Source organism: Lissotriton vulgaris, chromosome 5, assembly GCF_964263255.1.
Source record: "Lissotriton vulgaris chromosome 5, aLisVul1.2, whole genome shotgun sequence".
In the NCBI taxonomy this organism is placed as follows: domain Eukaryota; kingdom Metazoa; phylum Chordata; class Amphibia; order Caudata; family Salamandridae; genus Lissotriton; species Lissotriton vulgaris.
The window spans coordinates 1,057,119,179-1,057,144,229 of NC_141693.1; the positions used below are offsets into that span (position 1 = coordinate 1,057,119,179).

At 46.2% G+C, this 25,051-nt stretch overlaps 1 protein-coding gene across 3 annotated transcripts in view; it reads right to left on the reverse strand.

Annotated features, from left to right (window-relative positions):
- NT5C2 (5'-nucleotidase, cytosolic II) overlaps positions 1-25,051 on the reverse strand; it is a 395,416-nt gene that overhangs the window by 174,260 nt on the left and 196,105 nt on the right. For all 3 annotated transcript variants that reach the window (XM_086922715.1, XM_086922713.1, XM_086922714.1), the window contains 2 exons: positions 13,018-13,135; positions 12,034-12,129 (listed from right to left, as the gene is read on the reverse strand). In XM_086922715.1, coding sequence (XP_086778841.1) covers positions 12,034-12,129; positions 13,018-13,135 — 214 coding nt within the window. The remainder of the gene's footprint in view (positions 1-12,033; positions 12,130-13,017; positions 13,136-25,051) is intronic.

The window sequence follows — 25,051 nt, forward strand, 5'->3', positions numbered from 1 at the left end:
CGGCTTTCTGTGGTTTTCCGAAATACACAGTTAAAAGACTCTTGATCCGGGTTGCTGATTTAACCGCGACCCTCCACACAGCGTTTTCAGCTGCTGACAACCAATAACCAATATTGTTGGCCATTACTCATTTGCTGCAATTCCTGATGCACAGCTCATATTGATATTTACTCTCCTGGCGAGTGACCTGTGACCCAACCACAGTCCTTCGCTGCTCCACATCGTGAGCCAAGCCGGCCACGATTCCATGGACTGCCCCACAATCCCCCCCACCTTCCTAGTCCTGATGAAGACCCCACTTAAGGATTGAAGTGAGCCTGTTTATAGGGGTCAAAACGTCGACGGTGTCCTCTACTCAAACTTCCGGCACTTGCCCTTTACAGTTCATTACTGACTTGGTGTCCGTCGAAAGTTTTGCTGTGATAATCATTTATCGTTTCATGCCTTTATAAATTAATTGGCACTTGTTGTTTTTGTAATTGCTTTGATCCTGTTCATATTGTTTGTACTCATCACCCACAACTGTGTTCATCCAATTCCTACTAACCCCTCCCTTCAGCACTCCTTTTCACCTTCCCCCCTTTTCTGTCGGGGCACAATTTTGCGACAATTGTATGAAATTCCTTTGAAGTATCGGTTTGTGGTATTGTGAATAAATTAAAATACACATCTCTATAAGTCAAGAATGTTTTTTATTTTTTCCTTTCAAAAGTGTTTGAATTATTAATTGTTGGTTTGTAACACAACTTTTTTCTCCCTGACGGGGACCCCTCTTTACATGTACCACTTCTCACAGCTAAGCCCCTAACCAGACTCTAGGCCCCCACCTGCACTGAGCCATTCTAGAGTTTCTGCCGCTCTCCCCTTGCCTTAACCTAAGAAGCACTTCCAAGCATGCTGCTGCCCTCTCTGCATCGGTCATCATGCATGGACTTGTGTGTTCCCCCTTGGGGGGTAACGCAAGGCAAACATTCACCACAAGACCTTTCCACCTTGGAAAATTTAAACCAGTGGCCTGATTTTCAACCCTTTTTAGGGGGAGTTCCTTTTATGGGTCCCAATATGTCCCTTTTTGCAAGTGTCTCACGCTTGTGATGACAAAAATGGTTACTGCTGTCATATCCTGATTCTATGTCAGGACCGGAGGCTTCAGATTATGCTATATCTTCCTTCGCTTTATTAACATAAAGACTCCACAGTAGCTTAGGAAAAGATATATAATAGTAACAAAAATGCTTTAAGACATAAAGCATTGACGGAACGTTCAACAGATCAAAACAACAACTCCCAAGAGTCTCTTTGTATAATGACAGTCCATAGTCCTTCCACTCTGTCCATCACCGCTATAAATCCGGCCTTCTCTTCCTCTTCCTCCTCTTTCTTCGCTGCTCCCGCAGCCAGATAAGTGCTTTTCATGTTTTTTCCTTTCGGTGTTTGCTGATTGTATTGTGTGTACGATCGTTGGGGGACTCACTCCATGGTTTATTCCCTTGCAGAGTCCCCGGTCGAGGGAACGCTCTATCGTTCCTACGCGATCTTTCTTTCCCACTTGTGTGCGGTGTGTAAGTAAGCCGCCAGGGGGCGCCCTGACGTCTCGCCGACCCTTCGGCGCGCCTCCGCAGTTACAGGGGCCGCGCCGTGGAGTCTGCTTGCGCAGGAGCCAGCCCTCGCGTACCCCTCTGACACCTGGTGCTCCGGGTCTGTACCTCCCTGCTCCTGACGCCCCGTTGGGGTCTGTATTGCGGCTCTGACTGCGTGAAACACCTTCGGGTGAACTTTGTGCACCTCTTTGATCGAAGTGTGGCTTAGCGCGCTTGAGGGGTGCGGAGACCCGGTCCCGGCGAGGAGGGTCTGCGCGCTGGGGGATTGGTGCAGCCCACCTGCCACTTCAGTTGGCCCAAAAAAGTGATCGCAGCCAGTTGGCCTGCCCGTATCCGAGACCTATCTCGACTGCCGCCCTACAGGGTGCCCCGGATTTACCCCTGTGCTTCAGGATGGAAGGGGAGTACGAGGAGGAACCCTACCCCTATCTGCAGGACGACGAATTTTACCAGGCGGTGGACAATTCGATTTACCGCTGCGTGACGGAGGTGGTAGGACCTATGGAGGACCGCCTCTCCGCCCGCATTGTGGAAGAGTGCGCGAAGCTGGCATCAGCGCACGTGCCTCCGAACCCCGATCTCCCAGGGACGTCCGGTGGGTTGCCACCCGCCCCGAAGAGGCCTTGTAAGGAAGGGCCGTCATCGGAGGCCCAAGGAGTGGACAGGGGCGCGTTTGAGCGTCTTTGGGACGCCTTCCTGGCGAAAGCAACGGCGGTGCCCCCTGCCCCCTTGGTGGATCCTGGGGCTTCGGGGGACGTGTCGACGGCCCCCGCTTCCCCTGTGTACGACTCTCCAGACACCGACGACGACGGGGAGTCGACCCGATCTTGGCTCCCGGCGTCCTCTGCCAAGGAGATGCCAAGGGATGAGTCGGGCATGCTGGACCCGGACGAGATCGTCCACCCCGGCTCCGCGGCTTGGACACCGGGGGAGACGGTGGCTAAGTTTGTGGCGGGCAGGCTGCGCAAGCCCCTGGAGAAGGAGGCGCGGGGTTGCCTGCGTGGGGAGTGCCCTAGGCCGACTTTGGAAGGCAAGGTGGCCATGACCCTGGAGTTGGATGCCAAGATGGCCATCTTCCTGGCGAAGTTTATGAAGGACCCCAGGAAAGGCATCGATCGGTCCTGGCGGGCCTGCCAGGATAAACTGCTGGATGCGGTTGGGCCTGCCACGAAGATCCTCGATATGGCGGAGGAGGCGAAGGCGAATGGCACCGCCATTTCCCCGGAGGTGCTTTCGAATTGGGCCCAGAGGGTGATAGTGTTCTTGGGCGACGCCAACTGCGCCCTATCTACAGAGAGGCGGCGTTCGCTCCTGATCAAGTTAGACCCGAAGTTGGGAGACCTGGCCTCGTCGGAGGCGGGTGCTGTGGCCCAGGGAGGCCTCTTTGGCGAACCCTTCATCAGGGAGCTGGGCAAGTTCGTGAACACGTTCACGTCGCTGGATAAGGCCCAGTCCAGCATTAAACGGGTGTTTCACCAACGTTTCTCCGGAGGGGCCGGTCGCGGTAGGGGCCGCGCGATCGGCCGTGGCCAGCAGACCAACAATAAAGGACAAGGCTCCGGAAGAGGCCAATACCAGACCTCTGCGAGCTTTAACAACTTCTACCCCACCAGAGGGCAGCGCTTCGGCGGCAGAGGGTTCAGGAAGAACTCCGGACAAGGAAATGCCCCCGGTAAGTGTCCTTTGTTTGGATCAAGTTCCAATTGGGGGGCGGCTGGCAACCTTTTACGAGGAGTGGGAATTGCTCACTGCCGACGCTTGGGTCTTGCTAATTGTACGTGGGTTCCACATAGAATTTTACGACCAGCCCACGCAAGCGATGCCCCCGCGCCCAATGGTCTTTTCAGAGTCCGACGCGCGGTTGATAGACGGGGAGGTCTCGGACTTGCTCCGCAAAGGGGCCATCCGTCTATCAACGCGCCACCCGCACGGGTTCCTCAGCAACGTCTTTTTGGTGGACAAGACAGATGGGGGAAAGAGACCTGTGATCAATCTCAAGGAATTCAATGGGTGGTTGGTCTATCGACATTTCAAGATGGAGGGTATACACCTCCTTCGAGACGTACTCCTCCCTCGGGACTGGATGGTGAGACTGGATCTCAAGGATGCCTATTTAGTCGTCCCCATCCATCCCCCGCATCGTCGTTTTCTTCAGTTTCTATGGAACGACAGGGTGTTCGAGTTCACCGCACTGCCGTTCGGTCTGTCGTCGGCCCCCTGGTGCTTCACGAAAGTTCGCCATCCGGTAGTGGAGTTCCTCAGAAGTCAGGGGGTCAGAATGTTGGTGTACTTAGACGACATCCTCCTCATGGGGCAGTGCCCGGAGGTGTTGGCGGGGCAGCTTCGGCAGGCCGTACACCTTCTCCAGAGGCTGGGGTTCGTGATCAACGGCTCCAAGTCGGTTTTGGTTCCTACTCAGAAGATCACCTTCTTAGGTTTCGTGGTGGACTCGGTGCAGGCGGTCTTGAGCCTGCCGGGTCGGAAAGTCGTGAAAATTCGACACCTGCTTCGGCAGACGATCGCAAAGGATCGCACTTCCTTGCGCCATATCGCCAAGGTGGTAGGGCTTCTGTCGTCCTCCATCCAGGCGATTTTCCCAGGCCCCCTGCATTACAGGGCGCTCCAGCGTCTGAAGGCGCAACACTTACGTCGTGGGATGAGCTACGATCAGTGGGTTCCCCTCACGGACGAAGTGAAGGAGGAAATGTCCTGGTGGCTGTCTCACATGGAGGCATGGAATGGTCGGGCGATCTTCGGTTCGGTCCCGGACCTGATCATAGAGTCCGACGCCAGCAGGTCGGGCTGGGGCGCCCGGTGCGGGGATTTTTCCACCGGCGGCGCCTGGTCTTCAGAAGAACAACGATTGCATATCAATTGTTTGGAGCTCCTGGCAGGCTCTTTCGCTGTTCGTTGTTGGACCAAGGATTCGGTCAAGGCCTGTGTCCTTTTGCGGATGGACAATGTTTCGGCGGTTCGTTACGTGAACCACCTAAGGGGTCCTCGTTCCCGCGCTTTGGCGGATCTGGCGAAGGACTTCTGGGACTATTGCCTGTCACGTCACATTGCGGTGACAGCGGAATATCTACCGGGTCAGTCCAACCAAGTAGCAGATTGGCACTCCAGACACCTCAGGGACGCCAGCCAGTGGAAACTGGATCCGGAGGTCTTCCGGTGGTTACAAACTCTCTGGGGTCCCTTTTAAGTGGACCTGTTTGCGTCCCGTCTCGACCACCAGCTGCCGCGTTTTTTCAGCTGGAGGCCGGACCCTCTGGCGGAGGCCACGGACGCCTTTCTGCAGGATTGGAGTCGGGAACAGCCGTTTGCGTTTCCCCCGTTCTCCATGATAATGCGAGCGGCGGCCTAAATACGCCGCCAGGGAGCGGAGTTGGTGTTGGTTACACCGCTCTGGAGGTCTCAAGTGTGGTTTCCGGTTCTTCTGGAACTTTCTTGGGATTTTCCAATCCTACTCCCCCTGTTTCCTCTGCTCCTGACAAATCCGGATCGGGAACCGCATCCTATCATCACGCAGAGCTCTCTCCGCCTCGTGGCGTGGAGGCTCTCAGGAGACGCTGGTCGCTCCCAGGCCTTTCGGGGTCTGCTGAACACTTGCTCCCCAAAGCATGGGCCGATAGTACGACGAAGCGCTACAGATCCGCTTGGCTTAAGTGGATGCGTTGGTGTCTACTAAGCGATTTGGATCCCTTGGTCTCAGGCCTCGTTCCCGTGCTGAATTTCCTGGCTCACCTAGCCGACAAGGGCTTGGCCTATAGAACGATCAATGCTATTCGATCGGCGATTTCAGCAGGCCATGACAACATCGATGGCCACCCAGTAGGGGAACATCCTTTTGTTTGCCGGCTTCTGCGGGCTATTCGCCTCGCCTTGCCTCCTGAACCCAGGTACTCCGTCCTTTGGGACGTCAATTTGGTTCTGAACTTGTTCTTGTCCTGGCCGGCCAATTCCTATCTGTCTCTTAAGGAGCTGTCGGCGAAGTTGGCCATGTTGTTATGTTTGATCTCTTGCAGACGCGTCTCTGATGTGCGCGCGCTGGATGTCTCTGCACGCATTTTTTCCCCGGATGGGGTTACTTTTACCGTGGGCCGACGCACTAAAACGTCGTCGCGATCCATTTCCTATCCAGCTTTTCTTGACACTCCTAAGTTGTGTGTTGTGCAATGCCTAAAGGCATATGAGGATCTGACCTTGGATTTGCGCCCTCCGGGCGAGCGTCAGTTGCTGATTGCCCTGCGAAAGCCACACAAAGCTGTCTCCTCCCCCACTATTGCTCGGTGGGTGCGATGGGTCATGCAGGAAGCGGGCATCAATACTTCTCTCTTTGGAGCACACTCCGCCAGGGGGGCCATGGCCTCTAAGGCATTCTCAGTGGGTGCTCGCTTGGAGGACCTAATGCGAGCGGCGGATTGGTCCTCGGATTCCACCTTTAAGAGGTTTTATTTTAAGCCGGTGGTGGATTTGGCCCAGTTGGTGGTAAGTAAGCTTTGAACTAGCATAATCTGAAGCCTCCGGTCCTGACATAGAATCGAAATTTGCCTAGCTTACGTAACGGTAAGTTTCAATTCTATTAAAGACACGGAGGCGAGGATTATCCCACCCAGGCTACAGTGGTGTCTCTACCCACCCGTATGGCAGTAAGTAAAGCGTTTTCCTTTACATTGTCTGTACTGTATTAGTCACTGAATGCTCCTCGCCTTATTGTTGCATTCCTGGGCCACCTCGCTGATGCTGTTTCTTTTTCGACAGGCAACGAGGGTGCTAAGCAGGATCAATGAGGTTCAGGCGTGATCTGCGCGAAGAAAGAGGAGGAAGAGGAAGAGAAGGCCGGATTTATAGCGGTGATGGACAGAGTGGAAGGACTATGGACTGTCATTATACAAAGAGACTCTTGGGAGTTGTTGTTTTGATCTGTTGAACGTTCCGTCAATGCTTTATGTCTTAAAGCATTTTTGTTACTATTATATATCTTTTCCTAAGCTGCTGTGGAGTCTTTATGTTAATAAAGCGAAGGAAGATATAGCATAATCCTCGCCTCCGTGTCCTTAATAGAATTGAAACTTACCGTTACGTAAGCTAGGCAAATTTCGATTCTTTTGCATTGTAGGTCATTTTCATTGCAGGTCCAGTCTCACAGTCTTTCAAAGATGGGAAGGATATGCCTGCGAGATCAACCTTTACTTTAATGTGTAAAGGGTGACGACCTGATGAAGCTTCACTGTTCCCTTGGTATCCAGATTGCCATCAGGCCTTGCTACCAGGTTTCCAAGGAAAAAGATATAAAAACTTAGAAATGTTTAGAAAATACCATCTAGTTTAGTCTCTCTCTCACTCGACCTACTCTAATTTCACAGATTCTATATACTTCCACAAAGTTACTACTTGTTCAATCATAACTATTATCCTAATACTTGTGTGTTGCGCTGTGCTAATAATACGCTGAAGTTACAGCTGTCTCCACTGGCCAAAAATACTAGTGAATGAGATTTGTGTGAATAACGGAATAAACTTCAATTATAGATGCAGCTAATTCGTAAAATAAAGTATCACTGATGCCAGGTCCTGGAAATACTGAGGCAAAGGAAATGCCACCATTGTCAATTTGAATGATATACACTTCGCTTTCCAAAACAAGGCCACAACAATCGGAAAAAATATTGCTGACCACAAATCAATGCAACAGATGTGGCACTTACTTGGTACAGCTCATGAAAATGCTCAACCATTCAGAGTGCTCGACTGGTTGTCAAATTGTCATCGTACTACAAATGTCTGAACGGGCAGATGTTTTAAAGAAGGTAAAAAAGTATTTAAGGACTGTTATTTTTTGTTTTTCTTCAAAATGTATTCTGGCCTCGCATCATAAGAAACCCATTTTTAGATGTATTAATATACAAGAAAAGATTCACATGACTTATTTCTACTACCTGTTTTTCAGAATCAGTATCTTTGTGCCCCGGCATCGGATCGGCATACCACAAAAAATTATTTATGGAACTCAACCCAGATGATTTGTCTCGCATCCATTTACCACTAATAGGTTAATGCTAATTCTTTCAAGGCGAAAATATAAACGTAGCAAAATCTGGTAATTTGGAAAATGTTTTGCCATAGAAAGCTTAAGTTTTGAATCCAAGAACACATAAATGAACATGCTAAATGGTCCCAAGCCCTTGGGACCTAGTTTGGAGAGAGTTCAGTCTGCTCAGTCGCATTCCCCTTCCCAAATAAAGGAGACCTTTTTTCCACAGTGAACAAAAAGACAAGGCTCTTGTGAGAAACCACAAAAGGGAGCTGTTGAGCAGCTAATTTTACCACACAGCCCACTGGCTAGAGAAAGTGTGAGGAGAGCTATACATACAAAATTAAGCAAAGAAAAGATTATCTATGCAAGCAAGTGTGACTTCAATAAAAAGAATAGTGTTGTAGGTAAAGTAATAAACAACTACTGGCAAACAAGTCACCACAAACTAAGCTATTAACTCATTTAGTGAAACACCATTTTTATTTGATTAGTTCATTACACATCAATATTTAGGATATTATGAGAGGAGACATGCTTGGTAGCAAGGAATTCAATCAAATATAATGCTTTTAACTGTCATTTCTGTTGCATTCAGTGATTCTAACAAAGAAGGTGAACAGGGAGAGCAAACGCTTACCCAGAAACAAGTACTCAATGATTACATATTTCTCTTGGTTTACTCTTTGGAAAACTGCCCTATAAAGGTCATGGCAACAGAAACCTTACATTTTAAGCATCACAACAAACAAGAAGTTGCAATACCAATAAGTCTAGTGTTGGCCGCCAGCCTCTTGGTTTTGTTAGTGTTTGTTTTGTCATGATTTTTGTAAAACTTTATTGTTGGGAAAGCTGCTGGGCCCTCATCAGTCTAATAACCAGAATTTGCTAAAAGTAAAAATATTTGTTGTTGTCAAAAGGCACACATTTCTGTAGCAGTTCTCAGCCCTCAAGGGGACTACTTTGTGGGCGTATGTATTCCTTATTGTGGGCAGAATGCAATTACTCATATTGAAGCTAGCCAATGGGTGAAGCAGGTTGACCCAGTGTTCCATGTTGTATTTTGTAGTCAGCAGAAGAAAAATGTGAATGACACAATAACAGACCAAGGGATGAAGAGAGCGGACTGACAGCCCCTATAATTTTAGTAAACTCAAAAGATAATGACCTACACCAGCCCGAACTAGGGCTGCACTCTTATTAGCACAAGCCTGTTCTTATTAGTATGAACTCTAGGTCAAGCCCTCCATATACAACTAGTGACAGGCAAAATGACTCTGTGGGCATTCATGGAGATAACTCGTGGTGTGAACGATAATTAGGTAATTAACTGTTCTCTGCCACACGTGGTTCTCCAGGGATCCAAACGCACACTATCCCATACTGAAAGGGAGGCGGACGGCCAGACTACTCATCAGGAAAATATCTTCCACAGCAATGGTTGTCTAAACTCTGCTTCAGTCCTTCAATTACTGTCATAACAAAGAAAGAGGAGGCAAAGGTGTGTCACAGCAGACATCCAAAATATGCAGATGTCTGCCACAGTTCAACACATGGCTTACCTACCAAATGTAAAATATTATAAAATAAGTAGCAAACCACCAGATTATGGTAGGGAAAGAAATTGTTGACCACAACTGAGGGGGGGGGAGGATGTGGACAACAGGTTATTTTTTCCACAGATTGGTATTCCCCTTTAAATACAAACATCAATTAAATACATCTGTTTGCGCCAATCTTTGGACAAGGCTCACCAGTTCCCTAAATGGAGTGAAGCTTTGGCCCCATATCTAGATGTTCTTTTTGGTTAAAGAAGAGAACAGAAGCCAGATCACTTTCCTCAGTAAATATGGTTCTATGGATTTCAGACACATTCAATTGCAACCGCCATTACTGCATGGAAGAAATGCACCCTAGAAAATCAATTGGATATTCCTACTCCTCTCCGATCTAAGTGTTTGAGTCTTTCCCTCAAGTGAAGGTGACAATTAAAGATAACTTTGCATTACTCTTATGGTGGGACAAGAGGGTCGAAATTGAGACTTGAAACAATCTGGAGGCACAGGTAACAAGGGGCATCAAAGGCAATGCTTCCGCTGGGCATTGAAGGAAATGTTAGATAATCACCCCATCTTTGACAACCCTAGAACAAGGCCATTGCAGGAGAAATGACAAGTGTGTGACACTTACACTGTTCAGGACTGGTGGAGAAATCACAAAGGATATCTCACCAAGTTCCTCTGACATTCCTTTTGGAGACCTTCCTGAAACATGTTGTGGCACTCGAGGACAAATAGAATTCAAGGGATCCACTACTAATCGGATTGAGAATCTGGCATGAAAACCCTCAACCTGTCCAAAATCCAGATCATCGAAAAATCGCCCGAAAAAGCTAATCAGTCAGTTTCTTGGAAAAAGACGGGCCAAAACGTCTTGAATAGATGCAAGACAACAAATATACTGTTTTGATTTCAAGATGGGACCAAATGATCAAGGATCTGGTCCACTGACTCACTCAGAAGTTATTTGGGTAACCTGAGGTGTGGATATGAAAAAGCAGGAGGAGAGTATATAGGTCTATAAAGATTATTTTTGTTTTCCATTTTCGTTGGTATAGTATTACTGCAAAGGGTAAGTATATTACTGCGCAATGTGAGGGTCTCTTATACTTGTCCCCTTAAGACTAAGCTAGGGAAAGGTGATTGGGAAAGGTGATTTGCAAAGGGTTGAAAACTTGAAGGAGAAGAGAATCTGATATTCTGTGCTACCACTTTGTTGTTTTTAGGGAATATTTAGTTCAAAGCCAAGTTGTCAGCTTGGAACACATCCCAGTGCTGTGAAATCACAGCACTGCGGATTCTAAGGCTCTAGTAAGCTAATTGCACAGCTCGAGTGGTCTCAATAGAGTCTGAGGAGCATACTAGCTTTTGACTACAGGAGTCTGAATGGTGTGTCCCAATGGCCTGTCCAGAAAGACCATGCCATTGCATTGGTGATGAGGAAAAATAGACTCCTGATTACATTGTGCTTCCAAGCAACAAAGTCCTTACCTCCATCACAAAAGATGCAGAATTCTGTCCGTAAACACGTTGTCTGTCTAACACAATTGGGTATAAATGCGTCTATTTGGGAATATCTCATTTTCGACCTCCCCAGAATTGCTCATATCACTCCGCACCTCAAGAACCTACACTGGTTCCCGAGCCAGGAGAGACGCCAGTTTAAGACCTTGACCTACCCATACAAAGCCCTGCACAACGAAGGACCAGCATACATCAACAAACAAATGACCTCTACCAACCCACCAGACACCTGTGATTCACCTTCCTCTTCCTCGCAGACACCCCCCAGATCTGCCTCGCCAACAGCGGAGGATGCTCCTTCTCTCAACTGGCTGCCAAAGACTCGAGCGACATTTCCCTGCACCGCAGGACGACCTCATTGCTCTATGAATCCAGGAAAGGACTTAAAACCTGGCTGTTCGAATGAACAGAGCACTGTGAAGAAGCTAGCAACTCTAGCACCTTGACACCCTCACGGGTGATCTACCATGCTTCATAAATCCTGACTGATTGATTGATTGAGATCTTGTGTTTTCTATTTATTTATAGATATTTTGCTGAATATGCTTTTCAACCTATTTGATTGTAAACCAAGTTACCCGTCGGCTGCCTATTCCATATTTAGGATGAACAAATCATAAATGAATCAATCACACTAATTGGTTAGGTTTTATATATATGTTTTAACCAATTTTGTGGGTTTAATTAAATCTGAATAAATGCTTGTGAAATTTTCAGTAGTCCATGAAACATTAAATGCACAAAATCCTTTCATGGAAAAGATTAGGCAGTTCCCTCAAGTTACATGCTTGGGTTGTAAAAGATTATGTTTTACAAATGGGTGTGTGAAATTCGTAAACAGTAAGTTAAGCTGACAAAGATCAGCTTCTGATAACATGAGCAGGTGGACCACCCCTCTTTGAATGAGTTGATGTATACATCTGCATCAAGGGTACAACAAGAAAGGAGTAACCCCCAAGTTCAGAAGAAAATAGAACAAATGTCATGAAAATTGGACTCGTCTGTTGTAGTGGGGCAGACTTTTGATAATAATCTCTGCTTTGTGATTGGCACTTTCCATTCAGCTTCCAATCGACTGAATCACTGTTTCAGCATGAAGTGCAATCTGAACTCAGGGTTTTAATAGAAGGCAATTGATGGGTTATTTCATGGCAGTAAATGAATTGAGAATATCGGAGTCTTTTTAGTTTGAACTCATCGAGACATTTTTCACTTTACCTAAGGTGTTAGCAACAGCATTGTAAGCATACTTCTGAATGTGTACTATAATCAGCAGATGAGCAAGGGTAGCGGTGTTTAATTATTGCCTACTTACCCTCTCATGAAGTTAAAACCGTGGGAACAAACCAGGATATTTCCATATGCATCTACTTTCAACAGGTTTCCGAGGTTTGTATCAAATACCAGGCCCCTGTGAATCAGAAACCAATGAATTAGAATACACAAGAGGGCAAAAATAATAACCAATCCAAGACAGCAGAGCGGCCAACCTCTCCGATCTCCATTTATAACTTGAAACCTCTCCAGGCCTCTGTGTGCACATCAGAAACGATTGTTCAATATCTTTGACTGGCTTAACTCTTCTAGTAGGATCTCAACAATTATCTTGGAAGAAAGAAAAAAACCCTTGCACTGCATTGAAATTTCTTCTTCAAAATTATTCGTGTAACTGGATTTTAGGCTCAGCTTTTTCATAACCGAAGACAAAGTATTGTTGTTATGTGGTGTGACAGTATGATGGAGCAGTGTGGAGCAATGCAGAGGCAGAGCTGAGAAAACCAATGCCCTCCAAAAATATGATTTTAACAAAAACAGCTTCTCTGGAAGCACAGCAGGAGGGAGATAGGATGCATTCTAACGTCCTCCAAGTGACTTTCAACAATTTCTAAACATGTTCTTTGATAGTGGCTTGCGGCAACTGGAAAGATTCACCCAAACCAAACCTTAACATTGACCCAGTGGAGAACAAGGTATTAGTAAAAATATGCAGCCAGCATGATCAGAGACCTCCCTCATGAAGAGCGGCATTTAGCAAACGTTTTACTAAATATGTTTGGAACAAATTACAGTCACATCTAGCAATGACCAGGAGACAGTTGATGTCCTTCTTTCAACAAAGTTGCAGACCTCTGTATTTGGTTTATGTGAGGGAGTGCGAAGCAACCCGTATAAAGAAATGAAGGAGTATAACACAATGATAATTCTGGTGACTCAAATGGAAATGGGCAATCATGTCAGCGCATGAGATATGCTTTGGTGTGAGTAATGGCAAAGTAGAGATTTGAATAAATAACTTTACCTGGTAGGGAATGTAGGATCATAAACAAAGCTCAGAAGCTCCTGAGGATAGCCAATGGAAACCAATCTTTCAACCGTTAAATCAAAGCCAAGTGATTCATACTCGGGAGACTTGTACACTGAAAAAGAAACACAAGCACCAGAAATGTAAATATGTGTTGCACACAGGTGAATGTTGCAATGACTTAAAAACAATACCTTGTAAGAAATTTTCTTTCACTTAATACATGTCAAAACTATTTTGTACATAAACGCCTTATTTTTATTGGCAGCGTGAGGACTGTTCTCTGGGTCTTGGGGCTTTGCTGGACAGGATCCACTTTGGGCACTGTTGTTTACTGCTGGTGTCTAGTAATGTACTCCAATTAGATGACGGATACGAGAGGAATCAATATTTTCCTGTGTTTTGAAAGTGTGAAGAACATTCATTCATTTGTTCTCCGTCATTATCGGGGAATAATTCCCCGCAGCAGCATCAGCTGATGTGTTCATGAATAGACTGGCCCTATATTTAAACAGCTGTTACAACTGCCACTTGAAATATATATTTAAAAATTAACGCCAAATACACTGCTGTATTATAAATAACGTTGGAATAATTCTCTTGAACTAGACCCTTGAAGTTTTCGTTGGATAAAGTTATATATTTATTATCTATCACTGAAGACAGATATACAGCCCCAGCATTCTCCCCAAGCAAAGGCCCTCGAGGGGCTCCCTCACGATGAACTGCCAGCCGAAGTGAATTATTTATAACCCACGGGTGAGCGAACAACGGTTTTAGCCCAGTAACGGCGCGAGGCCTGGCTCTCTGCAGCAGCCTCCCACTTGTAGTTTAATATTTAACATGTTAAGACAGAAGCTTCCACTAACACCGAGTAACACATGCATTGCTTTAATTACCTATGGACGCTGGTATTCGCCACTACTTCAATTGTCCCTTCCGTGCCGCCGTCCTTCAACTTTTAGGAATCCGTCGTGCCTCACTTTAAAAATCAAATAAAGAGTGCCCTCGCCCTCACCCCTGCCTTGGGGAATCCAGATAAAACACCATTAACTCGTTGTTTAAGGGCTGTACTGAGAAACTGAGCAGCGGGTTAGAGCAGGGGATTCACGGTAAGTAATCAAAGGAAAGCCCTACTTCCTCACCTGGTCCCTCATATTTACTATAACGAGGACATAACTAAGCACAAACAAGCCTGCAGACTGCACTCGGGACTAAAAAAACCAAATGTACTATTTTTTTATTTTTTTTTAGGCCGAGGACCTAAAGGCTGCGCTTGCGCAGTCTCCGGTCGGAGAATTAATGTTTTTTTAGACGGGGCTTGAACCCGCCTCTCTCCTCCATCTCTCCTTCATTGGCTGGCTTCCTAAACGGAGGCCAGCCATTGGAGGAGAGGGGCATCACTCCAATCGAGCCCAGTCTCCTTCTGATTCTGGGCCGTGCTTTTGGCGTTCTTTCCACCTGTGACGTCATCCGTCACTCAGAAGCCAAAAACACGCCCCCGAATGCGAAAATGACCGTGTGTTTCTCCGAGGCATTTCCGCCTCGCCTCGGAGAAACATGGTTGTCGTGCTCCCCCTCCCTCCCTCCAGTCACTCGTTATTTCAGCCCGGGCTGTTTTTCGGGGATCCTTGCGGTCACGCAGGCTCAGTAAAGATTCCGGAGCAGGGGTAATATATAGGCGGCATGTCTTTGTAAAAGTGCGTCTCTGGACAGCTCTTTTAACTCCTGTATGTCCCTGCCTTTCTTTTCTTAGGCGCTCGCCTGTGGCATAGTCTGCCGTGCTGGGTTCAAGTGTCTAGAGGTTAGCGCCAATAAGAACAGTGCTGCCTCCCTTCGGAGAGGGAGTTCGTGTCGCATTTCCCACCTCTGCCTCCCCCTCGTCGTGCTCCCCCTCCCTCCCTCCAGTCACTCGTTATTTCAGCCCGGGAGGTTTTTCGGGGATCCTTGCGGTCACGCGGGCTCAGTGCAGTTTCCGGAGCAGGGGTAATATATAGGCGGCATGTCTTTGTAAAAGTGCGTCTCTGGAGAGCTCTTTTAACTCCTGTATGCCCCGTCTTTCTTTTCTTAGGCGCTTGCCTGTGGCATACTCTGCCGTGCTGGGTTCAAGTGTCTAGAGGTTAGCGCCAATAAGAACAGTGCTGTCTCCCTTCGGAGAGGGAGTTCGCGTCGCATGTCCCACCTCTGCCTCCCCAACACTCTACAATTGTGTTCCGGTGATAGAACAAGCGCTATGACACAATGCACAGGAACGGGGATCCCGAGTGCAATGGTACTGGGGACTGGATCAGTGAGTGCTTTTACCGTCAGTGAATTTACAGGCGTGGGTAACCTTTCTGCTTATGTGTATCGTTCGTGGCAAGGAGTACAAACCCTTGGATGTTAAAAAGGTGCCAAGATTTTAGCGGAAGCCAAGGCATTCCGAACGAGTTTATGGCCGGGCGATAGGCGCGTCTGGCAGCGTCAGTCCCTTTAATTTACTTAGGGAAACTGCGTTTTTCTTTTAAACATGAGCGCTGATGGTCCATTCCATATTTTAATGATTTTGACAATGGAATCCGTGCACGGGCCAGACTACAGAATGAGGGTGTAATCTATTCCCCTCCGGTCATGCAGGAATTCAGAGGCAGGCTCGGGACGATCAAACTCCCAAGAGGCATACTGACTGCACAATATTAGAAGTGGGGCAGCATGCATAAAGGGTAGATGCGGTTTTCACTTTGCCTCCACAGGGCTGCGACATATCGACCAGATATGTCGCAGGAAACACGATTTAGATTGACCGCAGGCAGCCTATGGAGGAGCAGGACCTTCAAAATGTACAGGAGGCACCCGGGCCTCACCTCCCCCCTCTCCCCCCACAGTTGTCACGTATGGACTGCTGCAAATGTCGCCTGCAGTTTCGCAAGCCCCCTTTCTCCTTCCCGTCACGCCGTTTGGCCACTCTGGTCAGGGACAACATTCAGCAACCAGGGGAGAGGGCTATGGGTAAATGGAGGCCACGTACACCGGGACAGCATGCACAGGCTAGGCCCCGACCTTGCAGTGCACAGTGCGCGATCCTGAGTGCAATGGTACTGAGGACCGGGTCAGTGAGTGCTTTTACCGTCAGTGAATTTACAGGCATGGGTAACCTTTCTGCTTATGTGTATCATTCGTGGCAAGGGGCACAAAGCCTTGGATGCTAAAAAGGTGCCAAGATTCTGGCGGAAGCCAAGGCTTTCCGAACGCGTTTATGGCAGGGCGATAGGCGCGTCTGGCAGCGTCAGTCACTTTAATTTACTTTGGGAAACTGTGTTTTTCTTTTAAACATGAGCGCTGCTGGTCCATTCCATATTTTAATGATTTTGACAATGGAATCCGTGCACGGGCCAGAATACAGAAGCGCCCATGAGGCACTTCCATATAGAAGATGGGACCAAATATCCTTGTGCAACTCCATCTGCAGTACGCCATGTGTAGACACACATTTACCACTAATGCGTTTCAAAGGAGGCCTCCTCCTCTAATTTGTATGAGGGTGTAATATATGCCCCTACGGTCATGCAGGAATTCACTTAGGGCCATATGTATCATTGAAATTCGCATTCGCAAAAGCTGAAATTCGCAGAATTTCGGCCTTTGCGAATGCGAATTCTCAATATGGTATGTATTAAGCAAATGTGGTTCAAAATAAGGAATCGCACAATTTGCGATTCCTTATTTTGCGATTGCATTTAAGGAATCGCACAATTTGCGATTCCTTAAATGCAATGTATTATGCAAAAAAATATTGCTAATTGTCCCTAAGGAATCGCAAATTACCGCCAACTTCAAGTTGGTGGTAAGTTGCGAATTCCTTTCAAAAAGCAATTTGTTTAAAAACAAAAGGTGCCATGTGACGCTCATACATGCCCTTAGAGTATGTAGTGTAGTTCCTATTTTCCCAATAGGCTCTGCGCATTGGAATAACATAAACAGCAGTGTAGACGTAGGACTGAGGTCTTCTAGGTCTCTACTGACTATGTTTGACTTAATTTAGGTTTGCGCCAGCTAGCTCAGAGGTGACTGGAAACGTTCTTGAATGAATAGGAAGAGATCGGATTCCCTGGCTCAGACAAGAAGGGATTCAGCTTCCGACAATCGCATAAACATGACAACTTTGCTCCCTCAGAATAAGAGTACATTTCTAGAGTCGTGTGAAAACAATAGACAGCTATTTCACTCAGTCAGATGTGCATACTTAGTTTCACCAGAGTGCAGAGAATAGAGAGACAGGCGTTTTCAATAAAAGGTATTATTTATTGAGCAGTCTTCCTTCTAATGCAAGAGAAATGAATTGCCACAAATGCAATACTTAATATAAAGTAAAGTACGTACAGTAAAAGGAGCATTATGAAATAATACTGTAAAAGCATTGATATGGTTTCTTAGCCATAAGACACTTTAAAATGCATAAAATATATACATACATATATACATTGACTAACGTGCTCAACTGGTGCTTCTAAAATACGCCTACCCCGGTGTACCTGACCTAAGCCTAATACGTGGGAAGGAGTAAGTAAGTAGCAGTTTAAGTTAAGTTGGTTTTGCCAAGAATCTGGTACAAGAATTCTCTCTAAGGGTTTAGCCAGCACTGTACCTTGGGAATAGAATGTAGGAGGTCTGGTATCTCTCTCTCAGGACTCGATATCCCAGTCACCCGCAAGGGTAGGCTGGAAACGCCGGAGCTGGATTTTCTCGGCAGGAGAAAATACAGCGTCTTTCTCAGTGCGTCGAAGAGGAGGGGCAGCGTCCGTGGGCTTTTCGCGTCTGCTGGGCCCTCGGCAAGTAGATAGCTGCTCTGCTCCAAAACCACCACTGTGTGTTTGCTTAAGGCAACATTGGTATATTTATACCTGAAAGGTGCAGAGTTTGACATAAGGTTTGGACATAAGACGTCAATAAAGATGTCACTAAGAACTGGCAGTTCTTACAGTGCTTGCAGGAGTTCTATTACAAATCAAAACAAAGCAAGCGGGGATTTCCCAGGTTGCTGGAAGTTTGGTGTGTTGAAAGAACTCGTTGTACTTTCTTGGAATCTAAGGAAGTAGCTTTTGCAGTGCCTTGGACTGCAAGGGCGATTTACTGAAATATGGATCTGATTCTTATGCCATTATAGGGATATTATTGATTATAGCCATACAAGGGCATAAAATGGTAATATTGATTCAGGTTCTTAGATAAAAAGACAATAAGTATATATGTGCGCCATATGCGCACACATGTCATTTTCAGGGGTGCAGCAGGGTGTCCTTTGGACACCCCTGCACCCTTGAAAATATTCTCAATTTGCGGTTAGCTAATTGCACATTTCCCCTTCATTCCTATGGGCCTCCTGGCCCATAGAAATGAATGGGAAATTATTCCTTAATTGCGATTAGCAATTTGCTAATCGCAATTAAGGAATTTTAAGAAATCGCTAAAAAGAAGCAGATTTCTACATACATACCATTTTGCGATTTCTAAATAGCGATTTCTTAAAAATAGCTATTTAGAAATCGCAAAACAGAACTAGGATACATATGGCCCTTTGCCTCCACAGGGCTGCGACATATCGACCATATATGCAGCAGGGCACACGAAATTTAGATAGACCGCAGGCAGCCTACTGAGGAGCAGGACCTTCAAAATGTACAGGAGCCTCACCTCCCCCCTCTCCTCCCACAGTTGTCACGTGTGGACTGCTGCAAATGTCGCCTGCAGTTTCGCAACCCCCCCTTTTGCTCCTTCCCGTCACGTCGTTTGGCCACTCTGGTCGGGGACAGCATTCAGCAACCAGGGGAGAGCGCTATGCGTAAATGGAGGCCACGTACACCGGGACAGCATGCACAGGCTAGGCCCCGACCTTGCAGTGCACAGTGCGCGTTGGGGGCGGTCATGCAAAGTGTCGAGAGACAGAGGAGCACAATGCAAGGCGTTCAGTGTGCATTTTAAAGCTGTTACCATACCAGCCTCGGGGCCAGAAGCGCACCCTTCCACGTCACGCTGGAGGCTGGGCGCTTTCGCCCTAGGCTGGGGTGTTAGGGAATACTGGCCCAGCAACATTTCGGGGCCGGCCAAGGAGTTAGCTGGGACATGTTTGTTTGCCAGAAGTTTAATTAACTCAATTTAATGCCCCAGAGTGAGCATGGGATCACGTCAGAAGGTCACTCAGTACAAGGTCCTGGAGTTATCAAACATTTACTCTTCTTTTGGGTAGTAAACAGGCATCTTTTGCTACCTAGCAGAGACAGCGTGCGTCGGATCAGAGGCCAGCTGGCAGGGGGTTGTTTCCCATTTCTGGTAATAGTTAGAGGGGTCTGGCGACGGTTGATTGATATTTCGGCATGCGCTCAGGTTGAGGTACAACTCCGTGAGTTCTGCTTTTCCGCCCCTGCTGCTGCTATACTTATGGGGCAGTGTATGTGAGGTCGCCAAGGAACATAGAGCCCTGTCAACACAAATGGTAAACTCACATTGACACGGAGCAGCCTATCCTGTTAAGGCAGCTGGCAGGCAGGCTGCAGGCCAGCCTGTCAATATTGAGTGTAACAGCATCAGGCGAGCCTCCTTGATAATTGAAATGGAATGTGGTTTTAAACGGCGGACGGCTTGACTGGGAGGCGTCATGTGTCAATGCGCTGCAAGGGAAAGTTTCCAATTTACTCACAAGCTACAGTTGCTGTTTATTACCATATGCAACCAACTTTTTGACAAAGCCACAACCCAGGGTCAGGGAATGAGTCTCTACATTAGCCTTGGATGCAGTGACACTCCAACCTCTTTGTGCGCGCGGCGCCTCGAGGTGCTTCGTATTTACTGCCTGTGAGTCGTGGAAAGCATTGGAGGGCGCCAGTAAACATTCCCAAACAAAGGGTAGGAATACACTGCATTTGGAAAGGAAGCCATGCTGTGGAAACAGGGTGCAGGAAGGCGTGAGAGATGTGCTAAAAAATAACTTATATGTGTAAATTATGCATTCGGATGTTCCAGCAGAACAGCCACTGATAGGCAGGGGTCTGCATAAGGGGCTGCCCATTTTACTTTTTCCTCCTGTGTAGATAGCTTTTTTGTAGGTGGCTCTATGTGTGGGTTGCTCTGTCTGTGTGAGGTGGCTCTGTGTAGGTGGCTCTGTGTGTGTGGGTGGCTCTATGTGAATGACTCTGAGTGGGTCGCTCTATATGTGTGTGTGTGTGTGTGTGTGTGTGTCTCTGTGTGGGTGTAAATGCAATAGGTCATGCATATGCGAGCGATTAAGCTATTGGCATTGTAAATGACTTTGCCATTTATTTAACGATTAAGCTATTGGCAGTGTAAATGACAATGCCATTTATTTATGATTAAAAAAAAAAAAGTCATGAGCAATGCCAATAGCTCTACCTTTAATAATGCCGAGATCATTGCATTGTAAATGCTTGTTTTAAACTAAATCAATGACCTCCTCTATCTAAGAGCACTTCTCTCGCATCTGCCACCACCAGCCTGAAGTGGGGACGGCGCTAGAGGCTCTGAAAATATCAGAAATTGACGCACGCCGAGACTCCACCCAGGATTCAGACATACCCTGGCTGAGAGATGCCTTGGAGGGCATCCGTGAGATGGCCCTCACGCAACCCGGCAAACTGTGACCATGAGCTGTGCCGAAGTGCAGCACAAAATGTACCTTTAGTGATGCTAATAAGCAGCAAGATGAGCATATGCTGGGAGGGAGCCCATTCTACATGCCATCCAGCAGGAACCAAATGGCCAGACTTCCATCACAATTCCAAGGACAAACAAAATAAATCTGGGCACTTAGCCAGAATGGCATCTAGTTGTGTCATATGGTTTCCTCACAGAAACATAAAATTAAGCTTGTACAATACAGGTCACCAACCCCAAGAAACTAACCATGGCAGTATATGCCCTCTGAAAAACATAACCTTAAGCTTGTATAATATAGGTCACCTCCCACGAGAAACTAACCAGGGCAGTATATGCGCTCTACAAACATAACATTAAGTTTGTACTTTACAGGTCACCTCCAACGAGAAACTAAACAGGGCAGTATATGCGTTCTAAAAACATAACATTAAGTTTGTACAATACAGGTCAACTCCCCCGAGAAACTAACCAGTGCAGTATATGCGGTCTACAAACACAACCACCTTAAGCTTGTACAATACAGAGCAACTCCCCCGAGAAACTAACCAGTGCAGTATATGCGCTCTACAAACATAACCTTAAGCTTGTACAATACAGGGAAACTCTTGTTCCCCCCCCCATCCCCTAGCCTGGGGGCTATTCACAAACTGTACCTGTAGTCCAAATAATGAACAACGAAAGAGGAGCAGTGACCCCAGAAGAAGCTTGAAGATTGTCAAACAGATGTCCAATAAGAAAAGAGAGGGTCTGCTGTAGGGTGATTCTCAACGTGCTGCCATGACCTGTGAAAAATATGTCAGTGCAAAGTGAGCACCACACAGCTTTGCATCCAAAACAAGCAGGGAGGCAAATAATAAGTAACCCTGGGTGGTGAACTCCGCTCCGTTTGCGGAGTTTTCCATGCTCCTCGGAGCACGCAGAGTTCCCAAGAGTTGCCAAGCGCGAGCGAGGAAAACCAACCTCCTGGCAAGATTTCTTAAAGCAGGCTGTTGGATTTCACAATGCGAGTGGTCGCGGCAGGTTACGACTACTGGCGTTGAGAAACCTTCTGTTCGTAATGAGAAAGCTGCCACTCGAGTAGAAAATCCCCTTGAGCAGCAGAAAGAAAGCTGAGCTGTCTTGCGTTGCACATGGTGCCATTCGCAATGATTTTACAAACACCCAGTGCTCAAAATCACCACGAACGGCATGACCCTAACGCACTGCCCGCTCGAGGAACACCGCATAGCACAGCAGAGTTTTTTGTCACCGCTGCTAAAGCTTGAGCACTTGGTGGACCAGAGGTGATTTAAGTTCAAGCAGGGTCATAGCTGGGAGTCTGTTGCTCGATATTTTCCAAAACTTGTGAGTCCAAGGCTCGACATAGCTACATAGGACTCCTTGAACTCCATCCACATTTAATAAAAAGTGCATGCTTAGAAGGTGCTATACTTGGCATGGCCACATCTTTAAGTACCAGCAGATCCTTGAGAACTTGCATCTAACAAACTATGTCAAGCTTTGTATTCACAATTTTCTAAGGTTACAATAACTGCAGGCAAGCAATATTGTTAGAGCATCAGTAAAACAAGAAGTGGTCTGTAACTTGCGCAGATCATGGATTATACAACACAGCTTAATGGCTACATTTATACAATATTTTTGGAACGTACCGAGCAATGGACTCCTAAGTATTTCGACTGAGCTTGAACTTAAATGATTTCTGTTCCACCAAGTGTTCACGGAGCGTTGCCTCTGGGGGCCCCAGCCACAAATGCGTAACCTGGGGACCAGTACCAGAATGCAAGTGACGTCTCTCACCTTCTACGCGTCTCAGATAGAGTTTTTATTATTAAATAGATTTCAAAGTTCACCAAGCTAATGTTCCCTTTTGTAGACACTGTACACCCGGAGACTCCAACCTTTCTATAATAAGAGCTACTTACGATGTAAGAAAATCATCCCGAACTACTAATATTATTAGTGTTGTAATAATGACATCAGACATTATAATTACATTATTCATTGATAATAATGTAAGAGGTAATGTAAAAAAGCAGTAATGTAAAATAGGCTTTGTTATTGTGAAATGCCTCTTTGTGGGTAATGCATATCAGCCATGGCTACAATGCCCCGGCACTAAGATACTAATATTAGTATTGTCTGCACAACTCATTATTTTTCACTGAAATATCAGATTTTAATATATGTCAAAAACTCAGCCAATTTTCTCCAAATTTTGGATTGGACAAGCGGGGGCCGAGATAAAAGGGGGGTCCCAAAACGTGTTTTCCCCATGTTAATTTCCATAGGGCGGTCGACCTCACTTTTAGCCCGAACGGCTGAATGGATTTCCACCAAACTTGGCAAAATTGTAGGGACTGGTAGCCCGATGTGCCTTTGCTATGTCTCATGATATGTGCTCCAGTGAATTTTGAGTAATTTAGGTTCAAAAAATATATATATCTATAAGCACTCCCTGGTACACGCACGGGGGGCTAACCAGCGCGCTACGCGAGTTCGCGCGCGGAAAGATGATTGGCTCTCGGGTGTATGTCAACATTCCAAACAGTCCGGAGTGGCCGCCATCTTGTGTCTCGGTAGGATGGAGATACAAGAGGTGGCAAAAACAAAGGGGGAAATGACCATAAGGGGGCAGAGTAGACCCCCCCTTGACCCCCTAGGTTTGATGTGGGGGCTATAAAAGGGCCCCGCGGGGGGAGCGCCCGGTACGCGCACCGCGGAGAGTACCGGGAAGCGTTCCATGGGAAAAAAGAATGATAAGAGTTTTTAAAAAGTTTAGCCTTTTTTAAAAAATTGGAGGTAGTTCTAAAAAGAACTTTTATTCTTTTTGTTGTTTTATATTTTCTTTATGTTTTTTGAACATTTTGTACTTTTTTTGGCTTTTATGAACTATTTTATATTTTTTTGTTATTTTTATGGGGAGAAACAAAAAACAGGGAATTGAAAATGGCTCAACTGGAGCAAAAAAATAAAATAAGGAAAAAATTAGGGTTTTTTGGGGCAATTGTGGTTGTCACCAGCAAGGAGGATGAGCTTTATGCTCTGTTCACCATAGGAGATGGTCTTACCACAAAAAATACATGTAATACTGAATTCCCCAAACCATGGTTGTATGCAAGGGAGCGTCTCCCTTGTCTCTGGTCCCGATGGAGTGGGTTGCTTTCTTTTGGAGGTGGTGGTTGAAGATTGGGGAGGGTTACTGGCCAGTTCTCTCACCTCTGCGGCAGCATAGTTGTTCCGATGCTTGCGCTGCATGTCTTCCTCAGTCAAAGGACAAAGTCAGAATAAAGAAAAAAGGTGGGGTCTTTCATCATTTGGAAAAAAAAACTGTCCTGAACCAATGAAAAGTTTTATTTTCAGGTCACATGACCCGGGCTTTCATCATTTAGAAACCAAAACTGTTCTGCACCAATAAAAAGTGTTATTTTTAGGTCACATGAACCGACGCGCTTACTCGACGCGCGTCAGATGATTACGTTGCACGATCGTATTCGCTCGAGTATTTCCGGGTGTGCTTACGCCACGCGTATCACGTGGACGCGGCTATGCGATATGTCATGATGTTTTCGTTCGCGCCAATAGCGCTAACGGGACGCTCACCGGTGAGCGACCCGTCGGGCTCCGAATAAATGCGCTTTCCAGTGCGCACACCGGGGCGCGCACCGGGAGCGCACCAGGGCAAAAATTAATAAATAAATTAAAAAAAATAAAAGAAAGTATTATATAAATATACAATATAGGATTCATTATAAAAAATATTACATTTCATAGGTTTGAGGCCCTATATATAGTTAGGAATTAACATTTAAAAAACCTTTGAAATTCACTGAAAAAACCATAGGTTTCACACCAGTTATAGTTAGGAATTAGCATTTAAAAAACCTCTTAAATTCACTGAAAAAAACATATGTTTCACACCAGTTATAGTTAGCTGGAAATTTTACTGACATAAACCCATAGAAATTCCAACGTTATAGTTAGTTGGACTCACTATAACAAGCGCGCCTGCAATGCACTGCTGATGACGTCACATATTACATCACTCATGACATCGTCAGTGACATCATTCATGACATCACTTATGACACCATCCTTGTGACAGAGTGACAGACCTCCTTTTAGTGTAATGTAACCCTTGAAATAGATATTCAAAAATAGAAACTAACATTTTCAAAAAAATGGAGATACCCATACCAGTTACAACAACCAATTCAGTAATTCCACCATCTATATACACATCTACTCATTTACAAACAGTTCTATATAGTCACTCATACATATACTCACTCATCATATGTAGTGATACATCTATACATCCTGTTATACACCGACAGTCATCCAAAAGTTACTCACACACATACTCACACATGCAAATAAATTA